Below are 23,263 nucleotides of genomic sequence, written 5' to 3'. Positions count from 1 at the left end.
GGGTTACTGAGGTCACTGGGGCAGGTAGAGAAATAATCACCTCTGCGGGGAAGCAGCGGCTGCACTGAAGTGAGCAGTGATGCAAAAAGAGCAGGAATCTCCATGTCCAAAAAGGGAGAAACCGGAGATGATCTGTATGTCACCCAGTCATTTCCCAAGCATGTGTTTAGTGAAAGAGAGAGATGAAACCCCATGCCTGGAAATCCCTGCAGGCCCTTAACATTCACGAGCAGTCCTCTCATTCATTCTTCTGTTTGCTCCCTCCACGATGCCCCCTCGCAGCGCTGCTGTTCATCTCCTTGGGGTTTCAATGCTAACTTGGAAGAGAGCAGCTGCCTCTCTCGTCCTTGTGAGTTCCCGGTGGGGCTCTCCTATTCTGCTCACGTCCGACCTCACTTTCCTTGCATGTGATTCCCTGCTCTTCTCATTAACAAACCTCACTGTGCTTCACAAAGGCTCCAGCCCTTCCTGGCCTCCCCTGATGGTGGAGAAGCAGGGCTCTGTTGAAGCAAAGTGACTTTGTGTGCGTTGTGTCACAGCCCTTAGCATCCCTGCCTTCCACGGGATGTGTGCATCACAGGGAAGGGAAATGGGTGCACCGTAGTGGATATTATATATAAGCTAGCTCTCAGCTTGCTTTCGTACCCATCTGATTGTAAACAGAAGTCGGACTGGTCTGGTGAGTGACCTTAAGGCTAGCAAATTTGAGCTGTCATACATCAGGAATCCGTGTCAGGAAGAGCTCCAGACTCACAGCGACAGATCTGAGGGTAACTTTGTATGTGATCAGCGTGGCCCCTTGCTGTCATCTCCCCGTGGGGCCGGCACATGGCATTGCTGCAGTTGCTGTGTCCTTTCCCACCCCCCCTCCAATGGCAGAGCTCTGCAGTGAGCTGCTCACGCTGTGTTTGGCAGAGTGCAGCTTCCCGAGCTCCATGCAGCCTTGAGAGCAAGACGTGCTGCTGAGAAGACTTTGCCCTTCTTGCTCTGCTTGTGTTTTTGTGCAAGCAGGTGCATTTTCATTCTGAATTTCTAGCAGGCTAAGCTTTCTTCCTTCGTCCTTCAGTAGGTTCGTTGCAAGCCTTGGGCCGGCTGCAGCTTTCTGTACGGAGATGAATGAAGCCATCAGATGCCCACCTCTCGTGCATTGCAGAAGTTGCGATGGAGGAAAAAAGCAGAGGAGAAAAAGCAAGTGTGAAAGGTAGTGGGTGTGTGCCGGTCTTAAGAGGCCCCGCCTTCGCTGCTCATTGGCTCTGTGTATAAGGCAAAGCAATGCGGCTCCCAGCCGCACAGGCTGAGGATCTGGGCTCTCTGCAGCACCGGCAATGGGCAGCGGGTCCCTGCTCGCCCTCCTGGTGGCCCTGAGTGGCTGCCAGCTGGGTGCGTGGGCAGCAGGGCGCTCCAAGGTGAACCCCAGGATCGTTGTTACTCCCCGAGGTGAGTACGAGCTGCTCCCTGCACTGCTGCCTTACCCCCCTTCTTTTCTTTCTTCTGTCTCTTCGGGGTTGACTTTGTGGATCTCATTAAATCCAGCCCAAGCCCTGGAATCTCTGGAGAGGTTTCTAGTGACCTTGATAGCTCTCAATGCCTTCTTCCTGCCAAATTCTTTCTGCATTCTGAAAGCATCCCCCCCGTCCCCCCCCTCGATCCGGGTGTATTAATAGCGCCCATAAAACTGCATCCTAAAACAGGCATGCTATGCTGTAACTCGTGGGGAGAAATGCAGAAGTGTATTTGCATAAAGCGGTTAATTTGCTAATGAACCTGCTGGCACTCAGCTGCACATGGGTTCTCTGCCTCAATATTTAGCCAGCCTAACTGTTCTCTGAGGGGGGAAATCCATGCTGCTGCAATGGCACGGGGTTGAGCAGATAGAAACTGAACAAAGGGCTGCTCTCAAGGAGGAGGCTGGCATGGAGAGGCGCAGCCTGACATACGTGGGTTGGGAAAGAGTGGAGTAAAGCTTGACTGCTTCTATCATGTGCCTTCCCGAGCTGTTTGAGGCATCCCCTCCAGGGCTGCTTTAACAAAAGCCCCCAGTGGTTATAGTGTTTGTGTAACCCCGGGGGCACCGCTGAGCTGCGGATCCTGAGCTGCTCTGCAGTACAGCGGCTCCTCTGTGCCCACAACTTCAGAAGGACGTGAATTTCCCTGCTTTATTCCACGCCATCTGTTGTTCTTTGGGCCCGTCTTTGGGCTGCTTGGAGATGAGGGACGGCAGCAGAGTGATGGCTGTGTGACCACAGTAGAGTGCTGCCAAGCCAAGGACTGGCAGGGCGAATGGCTTGGGATTGCTGTTATCAAATTAATGATGCGTTGCTAACTTTATCCCCGGGCAAATGAAGCAGCTGAGATATTGGTGCAACAGTGGGAAGGAAGGTGTGGGTTGGGGTCGTGCTTTTCAGGGTAGAAACTTCCCCTTTCCTATTTAAAGGAAGGGAGAAAGTTGCGCTGCTGGTGCGTGGTGTGATGGCAGTGCATGTCCTGGAATAGATCTGCACTGAGCAGGAGGAGCAGGCTTTGAGTTGTTGCATTCCCACCCGTTCCTATGCGCTCGGTGCACACATGTTGGTACAGTCATTTGGCCTTTCGGTGCATCTGTGTCAGATGGTGGCTTCTCTTAACATTAAACAGCGAGGATCTGTCACTGAGAAGCACCAAAGCCAATTAGTGCTAGGATGCTTTGCTGAGTGTGGGATCAGCTTGTGCTTATCTCTTCTCTGATTTGATTTGATTTTTTTTTTCTTTAAAGGAAAAAGCCGTAATTTCAGTGAGGGATTCGTGCAGGGAGGCTCATCACGAGGCTGTCCTGTGTCCTACTGCACAGACTGCATTGCTCAGCATGACCCCTGCCCTTTGGGAAGTGGGTCTGCTTGGGCTGAGGCGGAGATGTGGGCGAAGGGGGTGAATGTAGAGGGGGTGTAGCAGCCAGCATTGAGCCCTATTCAACTTCCCCAGTGCTCCAGTGGCTGGATGTGGCTCTGAGCAGCCTGGTCTGCTGGTTGGCGACCCTGCACATAGCAGGGGGTTGGAACTGGATGAGCATTGTGGTCCTTTTCAACCCAGGCCATTTCCAAGCATAGCAAAAGGCAAATGCAGCTTCTGCAGTGTGAGTAACCTGCAGGTCAGCACACTGAGCAGTGCCTCGCGGTGGTGGGGGTGATGAGCTTGCAGGGTTTTGTTTCCAGCTCTGGATGGAGAGGAGTGAAGTGATGGTCAGGCTGATGGTGCAGCATACAGCCTCAGCCACGGGCTGTGTAGGAGCTGCCGGCTCTTCACCTCATTAAATTTCTTCCACGCCGCAGCCCATCGCTAGCACCAGGTGTGACAGCTTCAAAGGTACCCAAAGATCTTACAACACTGCAGGGAGAAAGGAGAAATTCCCTCCAGGAGGGAAGGGTAAGTGTGCAGCATCCCTCCTCAGGCTGCAGCCCTGGGGGAGAGGAGGGAGGTAGTGGCAGCAGCTTCTCCCACTGCCACCCTTTTGTCTCTCAGCCCCTGCATTGCTGCCCTCGTTGACACCTCCACTCAATGCAGGGAGAGCCCTGGCCTTGCTGCAGGCAGCAAAAACTGCTTTGCTGTTTCCCCCCACGGCCCTTGGATGTCTGATTGCCTTAGTGAGAGATAGGTGAGGTGACATTGTGCGCTATCAGCAGAAAAAAAAAGGCTGCTGGCTTCAGTGGCACAATCCAGAGTTCTGATGTGGAGACAAAGACTCAGCCTCGGTGTTGGGAGCTGCCTGCCTTTAAGTGATTTTGCAGTCCTAGGGGCTTGGATTTGCAGCACAGGGCTGTGGCTGGAACAAAGTGTTCTGCGGGTCTGCTTTTTCCCTCTGTCTGAGCACAATGTGTATAAAACCCGGCCCCGAGGCCTCAAACAGGGCAGCTGTTCTGCCTTTATTGTGTGTCCGGGATTCCATAACGCAGTGCAGGATGGGGTGAGGATGGGCACGTTGTCCCCAAACTGCAGCATGTAGCACAAGAGACAGCAGGAGGAATCCCAGGAGCTCCCCTTGCACAGCTGGCTGCCTCTTGTGTAGTGCTGGGTAAGCAGTTATTTGGAAGCATGTCTGACTCTGCAGGCTTTCTTCCCCTTAGAGAAAGGGCAGAGCAAAGGGCTGAGCTCAGCTCTTGACCTCTGGTCATGTCCAGTGTGTTTAAGATCCTTTTTAGTGATGAGGACCTTGCACCTTCTCCTTCCTGCATCAGATGAGCTGGGTTCTCTCTTGGTTATTACTCTCCCTGCTGTCCTGAGAAGGACTATGGTAAAGGATGGGGACTATGGTAAAGGATGGGGACTATGGTAAAGGATGGGGACTATGGTAAAGGATGGGGACTATGGTAAAGGATGGGGACTATGGTAAAGGATGGGGACTATGGTAAAGGATGGGGACTATGGTAAAGGATGGGGACTATGGTAAAGGATGGGGACTATGGTAAAGGATGGGGACTATGGTAAAGGATGGGGACTATGGTAAAGGATGGGGACTATGGTAAAGGATGGGGACTATGGTAAGGGATGGGGACTATGGTAAGGGATGGGGACTATGGTAAGGGATGGGGACTATGGTAAGGGATGGGGACTATGGTAAGGGATGGGGACTATGGTAAGGGATGGGGACTATGGTAAAGGATGAATTCCCACTTTGTTGTAGCTTGTAAGGGGAAGCTTGCGCTGATGTGGAGATAAGCACAGCAACCTTGTACGTTGTGTTCTCCTTTCTCTCTCCTTTGATTTGTTCTTCCTGTTCTCCTACCCAAACACTGGCCAGCTGGGGCTCTGCTTTGTAAAGGTGCCTTCCGTTCCCACACTGAGCGTTGCTTGTCAGCACGGATCCCACATTGACTGGCGTGATCCCTCTGCAGAGAGGCAGACTGCTGTGACCCGGGGCTGGGCAGAGCTGTCGGGGTGACAGACCCTGTGTGGAGCAGGAGGGTGGCATCCCATGTTGGCTGTCTCATGACCGGAAAGTCACTGAGCATTGGGAGACAGCGAAGAGCCCGAGGGCAGGCTTGGATAGCTCTTATCACCATGGCTTTTATAGTGCAGGGATAATTTTAAACCGCTGTCACTCATAAGACTCTCTTGTCCTGGCTTACCCATGTGTGTTTGGATCCGAGACGAACTCGCAGCCCTTTGCTGGCTCACCTTGGCTTAGGACAGAGCCCGACGGTTTAATTATTCCCCTGTGGTTGATGGATGGGGCTAACGGGGGAGGAGAGCTGGAAGGACCACTTCTGAGTCAGCACACATCTCACAGGAGATGAGCGTGGTTTGCAAGGGAAGATTACACACTTGACCCACAGCTGCCCTGAATGTGTAAACTGGCTCTGGGACAAGAGTGGGAGAGCAGAGATGGTGATGCTTGAAAACTTCCCACGCTGCCTTTGGGAAGCCCTGGAGTTTTGCTGAGCTCAGCTGCCCTGAGACATGGTGTGGTGGTGGTGGGGGAGAACAACGAGAGGTGCTGGTGCCTCTCCACCAAGTGACCGTGGCACTGATTGCATGGATGCCACGTTCCCAAAGGTGTGAATGAAGCATCTCATAGGGCAGTTCTACGCGCAGCTCTCGGAGCATCAGCATTCACATGGGAAAGCTGCTCGCTTTCCCAGCAGTGCTGTTTCCTTTTGCAGACAGTTCACTTTCGTAGGGTGGGTGCTGCTGGTATCATACAACGTTGCTTGAAAATATTTCTTGCTTTGCACAGATTGAAAAAGAAGAAACAAAGCAAACAAACCCAGCGAGTGAATCACAGCCACCTCCTGTTACGAGAGCGTGACACACAAATAGCAGGCATGGGTGAACTAATAGAAGTTGTGGCTGCTTCAGTGCAGTGCTCGGAGCTGGGATAGGGCAGAGGCAGAGCGATGACAGCTCTGTGTCAGTTCTTAGGCAGATTCAGGGCTAGAATTAAGGAAAATTGGGCTGGGAGGACTTTCTGTTGGCGATGTTGTCCTGCCCGGTGCCTTGAGACAGGATGAATTAAATCTAAACCTGCATACGTGATGCTTTTTAAAGCAGCTGGTATCCAGAAAAAGGTCTGAGAAGGAGGAAATAGCTCATTGTGTGGCCAGCTCTCTCCGGTGGAGCTCCATTCTATGGTATGCAGCTATTCCTGGTCGCCCTGGAAATAGGACTTTGTCCTCCTGTTCAGTGCCTCAAATTTTGCCTATTGCTCCCAGCTCCACCCAGTGTAGTAGGCTGTGAGATGGGACAGAAGTGCTGCTGGTATTTTGCTGTGCATCCCTTGCCGTTGCTGAGTTTCAGAGCAGCTTATATCTGCAGCAGGGAGGCTTCATAGAGCTCTTAACATATTTCATCTCACTGTTAGCGGTGCTCTGGGTCTCTAGTGCTATTGATAGCGGGCTGGATGTGGCTCTGGGCAGGCTGGTCTGGTGGTTGGGCATATAGCATGGGGGTTGAAACCAGATGAGCATTGTGGTGCTTTTCAACCCAAGCCATTCTACGATATCTGGTCCCAAATCTGAGCTATCATCTTGCAGCTTCCTGAAGCTCTGACTCCACTTAGTCTGCTTTGTGCATGGAGCTGAGGCTTCATCCTCACTCCAGAGCCATACGTGTGCCATCTCCTCACCTAGGGCAAGAGCTTGGGGTGGCAGAACAAAGCCCTGCAGCCCAAAGGGGAGGATGCTCCATTGCTACGGACTGCAGCGCTGTTACCAGCAGCAGGGAGATGGCTGCCAATTAATGGAAGAGGTAAAGTGGCTGTTTGCTGGTGCGTGCACACAGAGGTGCTCGTGATGATCTTAATCCCAGAAGGCTTTTTGTGATAACCAACCTCTGGAAGCTGATTTCCCTATAGGGAGGGGCAGCCAGGCTCTGTTGCTAAAAGCATCCTTTTGTTCTGGTTATTCCGGTTGACCGTATAATGAAATTCCATAATCACAGGGCGAAGTTCCCCAGCTTCCAGCAGGAACATGACACAGTTTGGGACTGTTATTACAGAGAATAGCTTTGGGGAGGTAACAAAACCTGGCTCTAAATATAGCACCAGCGATCCGTGGGGTGCAGCCAATTCAGGGCTGTCGGGAGCAAAGCGTCCCTGCTTGATGTGTGTCCTTGCCTCTTGTAGCCGCCTCCTGGGGCACTGGGGATAGCAGATTGGTTCCGAGGTACGGGCTGCAGAATTTGGGGAGGGGGGACCTGCAGAAAGGGGCTGGGGCATAGTGATAATTCATTGGCACGCCTCCTTCCCGCTGCCTCAGCATAAAGCTCTGCAGTGCCTGTCATACACTCATTTTGTGCTTAATTAAGAGCAAACCTTGCCTCGCCTGGCTCAAGGCTTTCGAGGGCTGCCGTGTTGCTGACAGGATCCTGGCGGAGGGCAGGAGCTTTGAATGCAAGGCTCGTTCCTTCTGGCTGCAGGTTAGGGGGGTCTCTCTCCTTTTGTTGCTTGCAGCGTGGGCGGTTGGCCCGCTGCCTGCTCCAGTTTGGCAGCCCCAAAGGATGGAAAGGGGAGGCTGCGTGGTGTACAGAAAGGCTTTGGAGCAGGTGTGTCCCTGCCAGGCAGCTGCGTTACCAAAAGAACAGCGTTTTCTCTTTCTGCCCTTGCTCACCTCTGTGCTGAATTGTGAAATTCGATGTCTTTAGTGCATCAGCCCATCACACTGGGCTGGTTCAACACTGTGTTCCAGCCTTTCCCCTGGTTAGCACAGCCCTTGGGGCAGTTACATGGGCTGAGAGCTTCTGCAGGAACAAAGCACTTTGTTTCCTCTGTGTTCTCTCTCCTCTGAGCGATGCATTTCACTCCTGATAGCATCATTGCCCTGAGGGCGGGCACCCAAGCATCCCATGATTGCAGGGTCCTGGGGAGCCTGCCAAAGAAAAGGCAAGCAGCTGGGAATACTCCCAGAATCATGTAGTAATGTAATGACTTAGGTTGGATAGCACCTTCATGATCATTTGGTTCTAGCACCCCTCCCATGGGCTGACTGCCCCCCAGCTCAGGCTGCCCAAAGCCCATCCATGGCCTTGGGCACCTCCAGGGATGGGGCACCCACAGCTCTGAGCAGCACTTCCAACACCTCACTGCCTTCTGAAGAAGGAATTTCTTCTTCACATCTGCCCTCTTAGTTTAAAGCCATTCCCCCCCTTGTCCTGCTGTTGTCTGCTCCTGTAACGAGTCAGTCTCATGCTGCAGAGGGGAGGGAGGTGTTAAGGTATAAGAATAGGGCTTGCTGCTGCTTTGGGGGCTGTCGGAAGTGGTTGGGGAAGGCTGTGAGCAGAGCTGAGTGCTGCTCATCTCCAAACTGCCTTGGGGTGGGGATGGGGGGGAAGGGAGGCAGGATGAGAAATACCAACGAGATGAAATCCACCAGTAACTCACACTTAAAATCAGAAAGAGGAGTGAAACACAGGGCGGCTGGATATGAGTAAACGTGGGCTTCCCAGCTGCATGTCTCCCTCCGCACTTTCTCACCTCTCTTGTGGGTGCAGCAGCTTCCTGCAGTCGCACCCTGACCCCCTTTTGCACGCATTTGCACGTCCCCTTGTTACTTTCCGACACGTAGCAAGGTGCCCCTGCTGCCGGGCTCTGCAAAGTGTGATGGCCACAGATGGAACACTAAGAAGCAGAGCAGGCATGGTGTGAGCCCTCGCTCTGCCTTGTGCTGCTTTCTGGAAGCAAACCACAATGTTTCCTGCAGGATGAAAGGCAGGGAAAGATGCTGTCAGGGCTTTTACACCCTCAGGGTGATGAGAAAGCACTTCACCTTTGCTGGGAAAACCATTTTTTCTTATGCTCTCCTTTTCAGGCACTCCAGACACATGCCTGTTTTTGAGCTGGCTACAGCAGTGTGTCGTGGCTGTAGCCTTGCTGGCTCATACCTGGCCAGTGTCTTTCTCCATCCCAGAAGGGTGTGAGGTATGTAGGAGATGACCAGTGCCCTCAATGGGATTGGGCTGACCTGTTTTTCTGGCCCCTGCCCTTTCCTCACTGCTCTCAGGCTGCAGCTGTCAATACTTTCAATGGTTGTGTCAGTGTGCTGGGAGGGAGGAGGGGCAGGAGAATTGAGAGTGGGGCTGCAAGTGCACTGCGTGGTCCCTGGAAGAGAGAGAGAGTATAGAGGGATTGAAAGAGCAGGAAACACATGTGGCTGTGTCTGGTCCTGCTTCAGCAGAAGCCATTTTTAGCCCATCAGCTGCCTGGTTTCCGCTGCTGCTTCCCTGTAGATGTGGGGTATTTTGGGGGACGTGATAGGGAGTGCCAGCATCCTGAAGATGTATCTGGAGAAGGGAAGGCAGCAGCACAACCCCTTTGAGCCTCGTAGTTCCCCAGTGATACCGTGGCAGGTCAGAATGAAACCTCATGTGTTCATCTTGGGTCATTTTGTGAGAAAAACCCTATAAACTCAGGGTTTTTGGTAGAAAAATCCCAGAAAGCTGCCAGGCTGATCCTAAAGGGAGGGCTTCCCATCCAGCCCCACCATTTGTGACAGCAGAAGCTGATGTCTTTGTGTCACACCATGTGCAAAGTCATGGGGGAAGGAAAGCCTTATCGCTTAGTGGCTTCTGCTGCTGGCTGTAGGCATACTAACTCCTTCCAAACATCTCAACTTGGGAGCATCTAAAGATACAGCTTGGCTTCTTGCAGCAGCATCAGAGGGGCAGAGTGGGGATCCAGGCTGAGTTTGGTCAGTTCCTTCTCTTTGGAACAGAGGAGATATGGAGGTTGGACTGAATCACATTCCCTGCCTTTTAAGGAAAGCCATCGGTGCACCTATGCTGCTTGTCATGCATCCTGTGTGCAGCAATGGGATCATGCATCCTGTGTGCAGCAATGGGATCAATGTCGGTGAGCAGAACTGGCTGCAATACTTCCCAAAGCGAGGTGTGAGCTGTGTCCAGAATTGCTCAGCTCTGACTCACAGTCGTGCTGTGAAACAGGTATAGGAGCTGGGGCTCCCCGTGCTGCCAGCTGTGACTCATGCACGGCTTTTCCTTCTGTGTCAGAACGAAACCCAGTCTGTCCGATAGAGACGGGTGACGTGCTGTGAGGTCACACTGTATTCAATCAGCTCCAGGAGGAACAGATAACACGTGGCAGGGCAGGGGAAGTGAGGTGGCATTGGAAGAGGAAGGAACTGGAATAGGATTCTGTCTGGGGTGAGCTGGTTGTCAGACCTTCAGGCACGGTGCTTTTCCTCCTGGCTGCGTCAGTGCTGTTCCCAAAGGGCAGAAGATCCCTATTGCTTTCTCTTTCCATTCTGTTCAAGCTTTGTTTCGGTTCTTGATTTGAAAATGCCTTCATCAAAGCAGATTTGAACAATCCCTTCCATTTAAGGACAACTCTGGAACTCAAGAAGCACCTGGGCAGCTCTTTCAGACACGTGGTCTGATTTTGAGGTGGTCCTGCGTGCGGAGCCAGGGGTTGGGCTCCTTATGGATCCTTTCCAGCTCAGGATGTCCTGTGATTCTACTAACGCAGTCCTCTGAGCACCAATGAGTCCTAGACCTGCAAAGCCTTGCATGCTACCCATGCTCAGAGCCATGCAAAGCAGCACCCCAGCGTTTGTGCTCTGGGTACTGGTAAGTCTGATGGCCTTTCTGCATCACACAGCAGTGTGGTGGGGTGCAGCATAGCTGAGTCAGCCCCCGAGCTGGGAATAAAGCGGCCGTGATGCAATTGCTTATAATGAGCCCACGCACCCACACTGCTTCCCTAGCTGGAGTGCTGTGAGCATCTGCTTGGAGATGAAGGCTGCAGGCTTGCTTCTTCCCATGCCCACAGCCACGGCTTGAGCTCTTGGCTCCTGCATCCATAGGTCCTTTGGCTCTTCCTCAAAGCACAGCATGCCCACGCTGTGCAGATGGAGCTCGGCCTGCTTCACCCTGGTCAGCTAGAAGCAGAATATATTTATGATGGGTCTCATCTGGAGCATCACCCTGGTCCTTTCCCTCCTCCTCCTCCATTACCTCAGCCTTCATGCATCCCTGTGAGATGCACTGCGCTCGCTCTTGCTCCCTCATTTTTTATTACTATTATTCTTCAATCTGCCTTGGCATTCCTCCTCTTGCAGGCGAAGCACAAAGCTGCTCTTTCTCCTATTCATTGCTCCGGCCTCGGGTTAGCATTTCAATTGACAATCCTGCCATTGATTTGTGTGCTGACGGTTGGCTTTACATTAAATGCCAGGCGGAGAGATTTAACAGATTTAGAAGAGCTCTGGAAACTTGCCGGGTGGTTTTTCAAGCTCTGGGTTCACTTTGCATTGTCCCCTTCTGTGGGGACGTGCTGCAGGCACCACACTTTGCCCTTAGCCTTTGGATGCCCTCGGTCTCATCATCCTCACCCTCAGAGCCACTTATACCCCAAACCATGTGTGGGACAACAGGGCTGCTCCCCCTTATCCCTCACCATGAATCTGCTGGTTGCAAAGGAGATCAAACCCCAGCACCTGCTCATGGAAACTCCTTTCCAAAACTCCCTTTTCCAGCCTAAATCAGTGCTCAAACATCTGGGCTGTGGCTCAGAGAGCTGTTTATTCCCAGCTCGGTGATTCAGTGCAGCCCCTGGGGGAGCAGTAGGATAAATAATGTGTTGGCGCCGACCAAATGATTGTTTTGGGCTTGTTTGTTTCCGGCTGTTTGAGGAGAAGCATGTCTTTGCTAGGAAGCAGGTTGGCATAGTGCTCAGGGCTGACCAGAGCTTATGAAAGAGAAACTGTTGCGGGGAGAATAAAAGGAAAAGCAAAACGAAAAGGTATCGTGATTGCAGAGGCCATATGTGTGCAGAAAGGCAAAGCGGGGGAGAAGATTGGGGAGCAGCAGTCGAGAAGTGCAACGTATGCTGGAGTGCAAGCAGAGCAGCCTGCAGCCTGCTGGGGGTGGATGGAGCTGGATATGAAAGCCTTCCTCCTTGTGGGGTCCCGAGTCCTGAAGCCCCTCTGCCACCACCCCATGCGTCAAAGAGGTGGGCTAGAGGGCAGCGTAGGCTTCTTTGCTGTGAGCTGACCCCATTCTTTACCCCATGGAGGTGTGTGAGAAGTGTTATGGGATCAGAGTGGAAAAGCCTCAAATATTTGCCTCTGCGGAATCTTGGCAGGAGCCCCTGCACTGTGTTCTCCGGGCAGAGAAAGCACTGGGCTGCATGAAGATCGTCCTCTGCCTGTCCTGCCAAGTGGCCCTATAAATAGAGAGGGACACGTGCCACTGATTAATTGCCTGTCTGTGCAGGCGGCCAGCTCCTAAGGCAGACACAACCTTTGTCTGCATGCTGGGAGCAGCAGCTCTTGGTAGGAGAGGCTCTCCTCTTTGGGAAAGAGGAAAGAGAGCTGGAAAGGGAGCATCCCATCGCACTGTGCAGAGGTCAGTCCTCATCTGATGTTCTTCCCGGAGTTCACCTTCCTTTTGCATGACTGCTGCAGAGCGCAGTGTGGGATGAGGGATGGATTCCAGCAGCATGGGCTCTGCTAAAGCTGCTCTGAGCTGCCAGCTGTGGCTGCAGCATCCTGGGGGTGGTGCAGGGCTGCTGGAAGGGTGTGCACACAGCTCTGCTGCAGCCTCCCACACCTGAGCTGACAGCGCAGAGGGAAGAAAGGGGGTGACCTGGAAAGGCATGAAGGTGAAAGAGGAAGGAAAGAAGGGAAGGGCAAGCAGTCCTTCCTCTCAGCTGAGCCCGGGAAGCTTCCTATTTGCTGCAACTGGTTGTGACAGCAGAGCCCAGGTCTTGCAGCTCACTTTTGGGCCCCCCTGAGGACTTACGGCCCTGAGCATTGCAGCTTTACATGCTTCCTTCCCCCTCTGACATCTGGGCTTTGGCATGGGGGCTGCCTTTCCCAGGCTGCAGGCTTCTGGTGGTGGCTCTGAACCCCATCCATCCCACCTCCTATCCTTGGGGCTAGGATAAGAGCACAGCTCCAAGCTTGGGAGCTGCCTTCCCTGCCTGCCTGCACCATCCACACAATACCCGGTGTCCTTGCTTTTCTCATCGCTCGTGCCAAGGACGCAGAAGGGAGTCGATCAGCCTGAACTGGCTGCAGCTGCTCTGCAGTGGGCTGCGCTTTCCTTAATGAATGTCTTTGCTGTTCCTAGGTGAGAGGGAGTACATCTTTCCCAGGAATGAGAAGTACCCGGTGTTCTATCATGAAACAAACACCTCAAGTGTCTACGTCGGGGGAGAGGGAATCCTTTACTACTATAACTTTGCAACCTCTGAGACCTACCCGGTAAGGATGCTCTGTTCACCAGCTGGAGCCCACAACCACATTAGGAAGCATTCGTTGTCTGTCTCACAGCCCGGGTGTTAGATATTTTACTCAGTACCTTTGCCACCAACAAAAAGAGGACTGAGAGTGTCCATTCTATGCCCAGCCTGCTGCATCTGTCTACCCACAGCTTCTGTATGTTTGGTGCCTGCAGCAAAGGGAGGAGTTTTGCACTAACTGCAGGTTGGGTTCTTCCCAAGCTGTGGTCTTGCTGAGGTCTCTGTTGCCCCAGGGCTAGTGTTGCTCAGAAACAGCAAGCTCTGAATCAGCTGGGCACCAAGTTAAAACAACAGGAAAGCCCTGGGGCGGTTAGCTTTCATATGACCCAGCCTTGTCCTTCTCAAACAAGCCAGTCTCTATGGTTTATTCCCAGAAACATCCCTTGTTCTCGAGGAAGAGCAGAGTTCATGTGTCCCAGTCCTTGGACATCCACTGCTGAACTCTCCTTGCAACAACAGACCCTCTCCTGAAATCCTTTGGGGAGCAACCCAGGCTGTGCTCGCTGCTTTGTCCCTGCATCCCCATCTGTCCACATCACCACCAAAGGGCTGAGAGACCCAGTCCTGCCACATCAGTGTTTCCCAAGGGCTTTCAGATAGGGAAGAAAGCTGAGCTGCTGTGTTTATGACCTTCTAACTGACATGCTTGCTTTGCTTCTTGCTAGGAGAGCAACTAAATGCGTGGCATAGGAGACTAGGCCTTTCTTAGCTGTCTTTGTGATTAAAGCCTGTCTCTTTCTCTTTTACACCAGGTAGAGTTCCCTGTGGAAAATGGAGCACAGTGTTTGAAGCCTGGGAGCCCGGTAGGTCCTACTTTGGGAGGACCAGCATATGTGGGTTGGAGGGTTTGGGCTGAAGGACTGTTCCTCTGGTTTTAGCACCTATGGAAAAGCTGGGAAGCCATATAGCAGAGTGCTGATAGTGCTGTAGACTTGGAGCTGCAGGGCTGTGTGGTCTGCCATTCACAGCTGCTCATGATCCTCTTCTTTCTCTTGGCAGGAGGACAATAAAAACTTCATCACCTTAATAGCAAAGCACGGAAGTGAGATGTTAGTGTGTGGGACAGGTGCTTGCAATCCCACCTGCTGGCACTTGGTAAGCTGGAGTTCCTCTGCCTTACTTTGTTGGTGTCTTTTCCACTGGACAGCCAGGCACTGTGGGGGATGCAGCATAGTTTAGGAGTGGGCCTAAAGCCAAAACAGAGCTCAGGGGTCCTTGATGGCCCCATAACAGCTTAAATCACAGACTGAGGAGTGTGAGCTTCTGTGTTTGCTTGCCTGGGGGGGACGTGGGCACCTGCATCTCCTTCCCTCCTTGCCCTGAACTGATTGAGTTTCTCAGGGGCCATTTCTCTCCTTTCCCAGGCAGAGAAGGAGAAGGGCTCTCCTCAGGATGGCAGAGGTCTTGCTCCTTTCACTCCTGATACCAATTCCCTCGTCATCGTTGACTGTAAGTCTGGCTGCTCACATGTTTTGGGTTGCAGTGCCATGCAGGAAGCCTGGGTTCTCCTAGAGCTGTGCTTTTCTGCTCTGGTTGGTGATCTTGGTTTAGCATCATGTTGATGCTTGTCCTTCTAGGGCAGAGTATGGCAAGAGTTTGTTTGTTTCTGTTCTAGAGAGAGGGTTGAATCTCTGTGCAGAGGAGGGTAGGTTGCAATGGGAATGGTGTCATTCTGCAGTATCTGCACTGCTGTGGACCTGGTAGAGGGGGAAATGAGGTTCCCTTCCAGAGGCAGAAGAGAAATTATCCTTGCTGCTCTGTAAGGAAAAGGCTTGAGAGTGCTCCCTGGGAGTCCTGCCATGCCCACACAGTCCTAGGCAGGGAGGTCTGGGTTTATTGACCTGTATCTCCCATCTGTGAGTCCCCTTCACCTGACCGTGTGTATCCAGATGCTTCTTGGTTCTTGCTTTTATGCTGGCAAATCCTTTTGCCCCCTCTTGAAACAGCTCATTGCAAAGGAGCCTTCCTCTCCCACAGATCCTGACATCTACTCTACCATCAAGAAAAGCCAGCAGAATGGCAAGATTCCCCGCTTCCGACGGGTGAAAGGGGATGGAGAACTCTACACAAGTGACACGGTGATGCAGAGTGAGTACACGAGCACGGGACCTGCTGCTTTGCCCCAGCAAGCAGCTTCATCTGGGATCTGTCCCCCATGGTGTGGCAGGGAGGGACCCAGCAGCTCTCTGCAGCTTGCTGGGGGGAATTTCACCCTCCTTGCTTCAGCAGCATGACAACTGGCGTGAGTTCCTCTTGCTTAGGGTGAGGAAGGAGGGGAAGGGGAAATGGAGAGAAATGGACAGCAAGTCCCATGTCAGATGCTTGTTGTGTAAAGGTGCCCATCAGCTGTCGAGTGGTGGTGGAAACAGGAAGAGCAACTTCCATTCTGGGCAGTGACTCTTTCCAAATCCCCGGCTGGGTCATAACCTTGCAGCAGGAAGCTGTTGGGCTGCTAATGGACAAAAGAACCCTTCTCAATTTCTGTAACCTTACTGCGCTGCCTTCCCCTAAACCTCTCTGGGAAACTGAAGATCATTGAACCCCCGGCCAAAGACAAAAGTCCAAATGACGTGTACATACGTGTGTATGCAGGACAGCAGGAAAAAACCTCACAGACCTGGAGCAGTGGGGTTAATTCCATGATGACACAGAACTCGCTGCCATGGGGCCACCAGATAACCCGGAGGGATTGTACTGCTGCTGGGGATGCCCTTTGTGGCAGCAGCGTATTAATAGGAAAAACACTACTGGGTTTTCCATACTGAACACAAATAATGAGGCAGCTTGCTCCACTGAGGGAGCATTTCTGTACAAAGCCAAGGCTTCGCTGGGCTCTGGGGTTTTGCCTTGCAAGGAAACAAGTGCGTGGGGGAGGGAGAGGAAAGGGAACCCATGGGAACGTGGCGTGTGAAGAACAGTCTTTAGTGTGCTGTGATGGGTCAGGTATGGAGATAGGGCTTGGACCTGTCCTTTGCTCAGACCCACCGGTGAGCTTGTGTTTCTGAAGGGTTCATGTTCAGACCAAAGTTTTCTGACTGCTTGCTTCCCTTTCCAGACCCTCAGTTTGTCAAAGCCACGACATTAAGGCATGAAGAGCCTTACCAGGACAAGATTTACTACTTCTTCCGTGAAGACAATCCAGATAAGAGTCCTGAGGCACCCAGAAACATCTCCCGAGTGGCCCAGCTGTGTAAGGTACTGTGGGAACAGTGAATGGTGGGGAGGCAACAGTGTCACAGGGCTGACAAATGGTCATACCAGCTCATCTGGTATTGTCAGCACACGAGTTGGCCCCTCTGGCTCCCTCTAGCCATGTCCTTTGGCCTTCCCATCCTTGGGCTCACATCTTGCTTGTAGAGGGGGACAACACTGTCCTCTCTTGCTGGGATGTGGGAGATCAACAAGCATTGCAGAGACCAGCAGCAAATATAGCTCTGGAGCATCCCCCGCAGTTATCCTCCTAAGATGCCATACAGAGGGGACTTTGTGTTGTTCTCTACCAAGCCCTGACTCCCTGCTTTCTTTCTACTCCAGGAAGACAAAGGTGGAACCAGTTCACTCTCTGCATCCAAATGGACCACCTTCCTGAAGGCCAGCTTGATTTGTGTTGACCCGGCCACCAAGGGCAACTTCAACTGGCTGCAAGATGTCTTCTTTGTCCCTGCAAGTAACTGGAGGGACTCCAAAGTCTACGGACTCTTCACCAACACCTGGTAAGGGTCTTTGCAAAATGAGGGATGCCTGTCCCATGGGCCTTGTCCTTTCCTTCAGCCCTTTGTTCTCTCTGGCAGGAACATGGGTGGAAAACAGCCAGAATGGACATGGGCAGCAAAGGTGCGACACGCAGCTGTGCCCCAGCCATGCCCCAGGCAAAGGCCACTGTATCCCTGACCCTCTCTTTGTCTTCTTTCCCACAGGGGAAGCTCTGCTGTTTGTGTCTATTCTTTTGGGGACATTGACAACGTGTTTCGAACATCCAAGCTCAAAGGCTACAACGGTCCCAACCCGGAGATCAAACCTGGGCAGGTGAGTAAATGATGAAAGACACCCACATGAAGCAGAGAGACCTCCTAAGGTCCCTGCTGTGCTGCTGTCAGAGGGAGCTGGGGCAGGTGAGGGTCCCAACCAGCCAGCTGAGAGCTGGGGGCTGTTCTCAGGCAGAGTGTGGCCAGCGTGGGAAGGATCTGAGCTTTGTTACTGGAAACACGAGGAGGCTGGTCAAGGTCCAACAATGCCTTCATGGGAATAAAGGGGAGTGAGGATCTTATGTACTTGGCAAACAGGTCCGAGCCCTTCGTTTGAAGTTGGAGGACAAAGCTTTCTATTGTGTTTGCTAACACAAAATGTTTGTCTGCACCAGTCTGTGGCCTGAACCCTGCAATTCATAATGCTCAACTGACCTGGCAGCAAACAGTTGCATGGGGAGAGGCTGCTCTAGGCTGGTGGGGAAGGCAGGGTCTGAAACTTTTGCAGTAGGAGAAAGGCTGTTGGGCTTCCAAGTATGGAGATAAGGTGTTTCCTGTGTGTTTTCAACCTGCTCTATGATCCTGTGTACCTGCAGAGCGGCCTGCAGGCTCTTTGCTGTGGCAGGAAGCTTTGGGCATCCTCCTCTGGGCTTCAGCTGCACCATGTCACTTCTTTCCTGCCCTCAGGGATCTGCCTTCCTCTGACACAGTGCCTTTTGTTCCCTCTCGGTGCAGTGTGTTCCCTTTGGACAGCACACCCCAAGTGAGACCTTCAAGATAGCTGACAGCCACCCAGAGGTAGAGGACCGGGTGGAGCCCCTCGCTCCCACCAGGAGCCCTTTATTCCACAACAAGCACCGCTACCAGAAGATTGGGGTGCACGAGGTCTCTGCAAGCGATGGACGCCAATACACCGTGCTTTATCTGGCAACAGGTACCAGCAACCTTAGCCTTGTGCTCTCTTTCCTGCCTTGCTTACCCAGGCTCACACCCTAGAGCCGTGCTCATCTTCTCTTTGTTTTTTGCATCTGCATTGTGCTGGAGTTTGTTTACAGGCATGAAAAAATGCGGACAAGTCCTGGTGGCTTGGGTTGGTGCCCATGGTGGCCTGGGTTGTTGCCCATGCATGCTCTTATTGTTCTGCTCTTGCTAAAAGCCTTAGCTAAATGCAGCTAACGCCTTCCAGATTCTGCAAGAGGGCTTGCTCCGTGCTGTAGGGCTTGGCAAGGCAGCTTCCCACCTGTGCAGTGGTGGGTGTGGAGACACCTGAGGCGAGATGAGGGATGTTCCCTGCCTGACCCCTCTTGGGGGGTCCTATCTCACCTCCCTTGGTTGCACTGGGGAAGGGAGCGGCTGCTTTGGGAGGGGGAAACTGAGGCAATTAAATGAGAGTAACTGATGAGATTCCTGCAACACATTCCACCAGGATGAGAATTGCCACATGGCTGCCAAATTGCTCACATTTTCTTGACTTACCAATTCCTGAAGTCATTTAATGGAGGAGGGAGTCGCTTTGCTTAACAAAGCCGGAAAGGTGAAAGTCCACATTTCAGCCCCAGGCAGTGGGGATAAGGCACAGCAAAACAGCGTCCAGTTTGAGAGCTGTTGGTTCTCCTTTCAGCTGAACAAAAGGGGCTTGGTCAGGCCTCCAAGGGGAATCAATTCCTCATAGCTCTTGGCTGGGAGGGTGACAAAGCTCTGCTCTGGGAGGCACTATTGTATCAAGGGTGAGTTCCTAAGAAAATAATACTGAGAAAGGTTCCAGCCTCCCCTGGGTGGCTGGTTTCAGGGCTGCAGTCATATCTGGATCTGCAGAGTGATGAGTACTGTGTGCTGCAACAAGGGCTGAGCTCACAGAGCTGGTTCTCTGCCTGGTTTCCCCACTCCTGGCTCTAGTCCCTTTGCTTTGCTTTCATCGGGGCTCTCCCCTGTCTTGTTTTTCAGACAAAGGATCCATCCACAAGGTAGTGGAGCTGCCAGGGGGAGTGCATAACATCATGGAGCTCCAGGTCTTCTCAAGAAAGGAACCGATCCAGTCCATGATCCTTGACCCCGAGAGGGTAGGTCCATAGAAGAGAAACCAGTGGTTGGAGCTGTGGTTTGTAAAAGCAAGCAGGAGGACAGGACAGGCAGTTTAATACCAGCTCCTAGATGTGGAACTAACCCCTGGATGTGTTTGTGGGGTCCTTGCAGCTAGGCTGATGCCCCCAGTGCTGTGCAAAGCAGTGGGCAAAGAGATCTCTCCTGGAAGCGAGGGAAGAGCAAGGCTGTTTGCTGTCTGGGTCAAATCCCAGCATAGAGTTCTGCTTCCCCTGCAGATTCCCTCTGCCTTTTTCTGGCCTTGCTGGCAGATGAGCTGTCAGACGATGCTGGTGCTCCATCCCGGAGCTGAAAAACATTGCTGGCATCGATGGAGCAAATTTATTTATACCTAGGGCTGGTGGGGGAAGATAGAGAGCAAGCAACGTATGACTGCATTGCCTGGAGAGCTCCCAGCCCTGCTGGTGGAATCCAACCCAGCATTGCAGTGACTAAAGCTGTGGGAACGTTGGTATAGAGAAGTGTGAGACGTTTGCAGGGCGGCGCTGGGACAGGTGCTGGGAGGATCAACCCCTCTGCTTCCCTCCCACAGGCGATGCTGTACGTGGGTTCGACCAGGAAAGTGGTGGAGATCCCCATGGATATGTGCGGGGTGTACCGCAATAACTGCGAGAGCTGCCTGCTGGCCAGGGACCCCTACTGCGGGTGGGCTGACGGGCGCTGTCAGTCCATTTATCACAAGCGGTACGTGGCATGGGCAGCTCACTGCTTCTCCGTCACGTCTGGCTGGATGCGTCAGCTTGGGAAAGGCCCATATCTTCAGCATTCCTTTTCCTGGCCCACTTGGTTTTGAGACCATCTTCCTGTCAGAGGCAGATCCCATTGTGTCCAGGCAGTGCTCAGTGCTGTTCTGCTGCCCTGTCTCTCCTGCAGCACCTCTGCTGTAGTGGAGGGAGAAATCAATGGGTTTCATACTGATCTGAGCACCCGGATACCCTTTTCCCCTTAGAAGTGTGCATAGCTTCATCACCAATACCGGTCCATTATGCCCTCAATGAAGATTAAGGTCCATCGATGGTGATGCTGTTTAAAGTGGTTGATTACAGCAGGCTGCTGTGTCTCACATTTGTCACCCACCAACCCCTTAAGTGTCTGGGGGGTGTTTTTCCCCACCCTGCTGGCAAAGGGCGTTTAAACTTACTCTGATCCACTACAATCTCTATGGGTAATACCTTCTGTAGCTCCAAGGTGTCCACTACAATCTCTATGTACCTTCCGTAGCTCCAAGGTGTCCACTACAATCTCTGTGTACCTTCCGTAGCTCCAAGGTGCTGCTTCCATGCTGGTACAGCCTTGCTAATGTTTGTTTCCATCTGCCAGGGAGGTGCGTCAGAACCTGAACCTGGAGCCGTGGCAAGGAAAGTGCCAGGAGGGTGAACTTAAGGAAGGTATGTGAAGGGTTTGAGCCGTGTGAAGCAGGGTGACTGACTCTCAAGTGTTTGCACAGGCTGGGAGAGCTGGAGCCTACTCAGTTCTGGTGAACTCATTATGACTGTGCTGTGTGGCTGAGACGCCGCACACGTATCAGCTCGGAGTCAGCCGCTATGCAGTGTTGTTTGCTAAGTAAATATAAGGCATGAACGGAATGTTTGTCAGGCCTTTTGGTGTGCGATCCCACCATCGATTCTCATGGCACACTGCTGCTTCTCGTAGCCGCAGATGTCCCTTAGATAGGAATGATCTCAGTCACCCTGCCCAGCCTGTGCTGTGCAAAGCCAACAGGCGTTAGGAAACATCTTGCCTCCTCCCCTCAGACACGCAATCTGGCTGCTGTGCAAACATACTCGACTCACAAATAGGCCTTCGTGTCCAAGGAGCTGTCAGCACATCTGGAAACCTCTCCAGTGCTGGAAACAGTCTTACTTAGCCTCATTTCCCCTCTGTGGTAAACCTAGCGCTGTGGTAGCATGAGGTCTCCTGAGCTGGATGAAATGGCACTCAAAGTGTTTGCTGGCAGCCGGGGAGTCCCATGGACTTCACCAGGTGTGCTTTGTGCCCTGCCATTATCATGCAACGTGTCCCCATCAACCCACCTGTTCTTCCCTGTGGGTCTTCAGGGCAGCGTGTGGTACCTGGGGACTCGTGTCTCATCCCACCCTTCCCAACCTCTTCCAGCACACAGCTACCAGAACATCACCGTCGTCCCCGTCGTCCCTTTCTCTCGCTACTACCTCAACTGTCCCGTCGAGTCCCACTATGCCACCTACAACTGGTACCACAACAACACCCTCATCAAGACCTGCAACAACACCCACCCGCAGCCGGACTGCTTCTACTTCATCCGGAACGTCAGCCACACTCACTACGGCCACTACATCTGCGTCTCGGAGGAGGATGGCTTCAGGCAGGCTCTGGTAAAGGAGCACCTGGTGAACCAGCTCAGGTTTATGTCGCAGAAGGGCCAGGCCACCATGACGTTTGCATCCTGGCTGCAGCTGCTGCTCATGGTGCTGTTGGTGGAGCTCTTCCACTGAGCATGACACGGCCGCCTTCCCAGCTGCTGCCACTCTTCCTGCACTTAACGTGAGGCCAGACCCTCGCTCTCAGTCACTCCTTGGGCACTAACCTTTGACTGTCCCCAGCAGAGTCCTGGCTCTGTGGGCAGCAACTCTTCCATCTTTGGCCTCGGTGAAAGAGTCGGTGTGAGAAAGAGGCAGCTACAGGGCCAGGTGGAGCAGGGCTTGGGGTCGGGGATGTCCTGTCACAAAGGGGACGTTAACTGGACCCACAGGACTTCAGCCTGTCCTCAGGCACACGCTGGTAGCTCCATACTGGTGGTCCTGAGCACGCACCAGGTGCAGACTTTGTTCAGGGGACTATGCAGATGTGCATGCACTGATCCTCAGGGCACGACGGCTCCTCTCTTTGGGAACGTGCATGTGATGAAGAAGAGGAGCCAGCCCTTGGCCTTTTGAACTGGTTGGCCTGAGCTTCACTCCAGGGTGTTAGTGACTAACAACCGGCCGAGGTGGCGAGCAGTTGGGATCTCCCAATGTCACTCGTAGGTCCCGTTCTGCTCTGGAAGGGTTTTGTTGGTTGTTCACAGAGGGCTGCGATGTGGGATGGTGACCGGGAGCTAGCACTGACAACCTGCAGGGAAGGGGCAGGCACAAAGTTAGCGTTTTGCATGGATAAGACATGGAGGATGACTTAGCTATAGATTCGGGGGTGTGGGGGAGGACAGACCAAAGGGCCCTAACGATTTTCCTAGAGACTGGAAGGAGAGGTGGAAGCCCCAGGAGTTTGCCCTGGGGAGATGTGAAACGCACAAATCCATGCAGGCAGCTATGGGGCAGCGCTCTGCGGGCAGCCCTGCTCCCAGTGCCCCTTTCCCCATGGGGAGGGACTGGGCTTCCTCAGGGAAAGAGGAGCCAGGCTGTGGATCTCAGGGCTTGGCGGCCACTTCCACCCCTGGATGCTGCATGATGAGAAAGGGGAGAGCCAGCACCCCCCCTCCCTGCTCTGGGCTCTGAGGCCTCCGAGCAAGATTAAACTGTGAAATATGGGATATTGTCCCTGTGCCTACACACAAAGGGTGATCCCACACCTTGTCCCAGCCCTCCCCTGCCCTATGGACTGCTGGAATCCCCCCAGCCCTGCGGGCAGAGTGCTGGGCAGGCTGTGCCGCTGGCTGAGCCCTGGGGTCTTTGGGCAAAGCAGGGAGAGGGGGGGGTGTAGGCAGAGCAGAGCTTCCTACTGCACTACGTTCCCACACAAGCCCCAGAGCCTAGCATAGAGCTTCTTACATCTCTTCTCAAAGCACTTTAACTTTGTCAACTAACAAATAACCTATTTATTATCAACGAGCAATTGCTGTACTCGTCTAATTTTCTAGCGTGATAAGAAAGCGGGCTCAGAGAGTAGAGAAAGGAGGGGAAATAAAACAGCTACCAAAAAAAAACAAACCAAGCCCCTTTCCAAGCTGTGACCAAAGTGAGAACGTGATCATTGAAATAAAGAGTGGATGAGAGCA

At 52.9% G+C, this 23,263-nt stretch overlaps 1 protein-coding gene across 1 annotated transcript; it reads left to right on the top strand.

Annotated features, from left to right (window-relative positions):
• The first annotated feature begins 1,250 nt into the window (after positions 1–1,250).
• Positions 1,251–23,263, top strand: SEMA7A (semaphorin 7A (JohnMiltonHagen blood group)). Its single transcript, XM_072345894.1, has 14 exons — positions 1,251–1,437; positions 13,054–13,187; positions 13,978–14,028; positions 14,225–14,320; positions 14,590–14,674; positions 15,203–15,313; positions 16,281–16,420; positions 16,760–16,938; positions 17,143–17,251; positions 17,926–18,124; positions 19,135–19,250; positions 19,823–19,974; positions 20,611–20,678; positions 21,406–23,263. The coding sequence occupies exons 1-14, from the start codon at positions 1,326–1,328 to the stop codon at positions 21,762–21,764; spliced, it is 1,911 nt and encodes a 636-aa protein (XP_072201995.1). The 5' UTR covers positions 1,251–1,325; the 3' UTR covers positions 21,765–23,263.

Source organism: Excalfactoria chinensis, chromosome 10, assembly GCF_039878825.1.
Source record: "Excalfactoria chinensis isolate bCotChi1 chromosome 10, bCotChi1.hap2, whole genome shotgun sequence".
Classification (NCBI taxonomy): domain Eukaryota; kingdom Metazoa; phylum Chordata; class Aves; order Galliformes; family Phasianidae; genus Excalfactoria; species Excalfactoria chinensis.
Note: the sequence above shows the minus strand (reverse complement) of the source record. Positions and strands in the feature narration are given on the sequence as shown.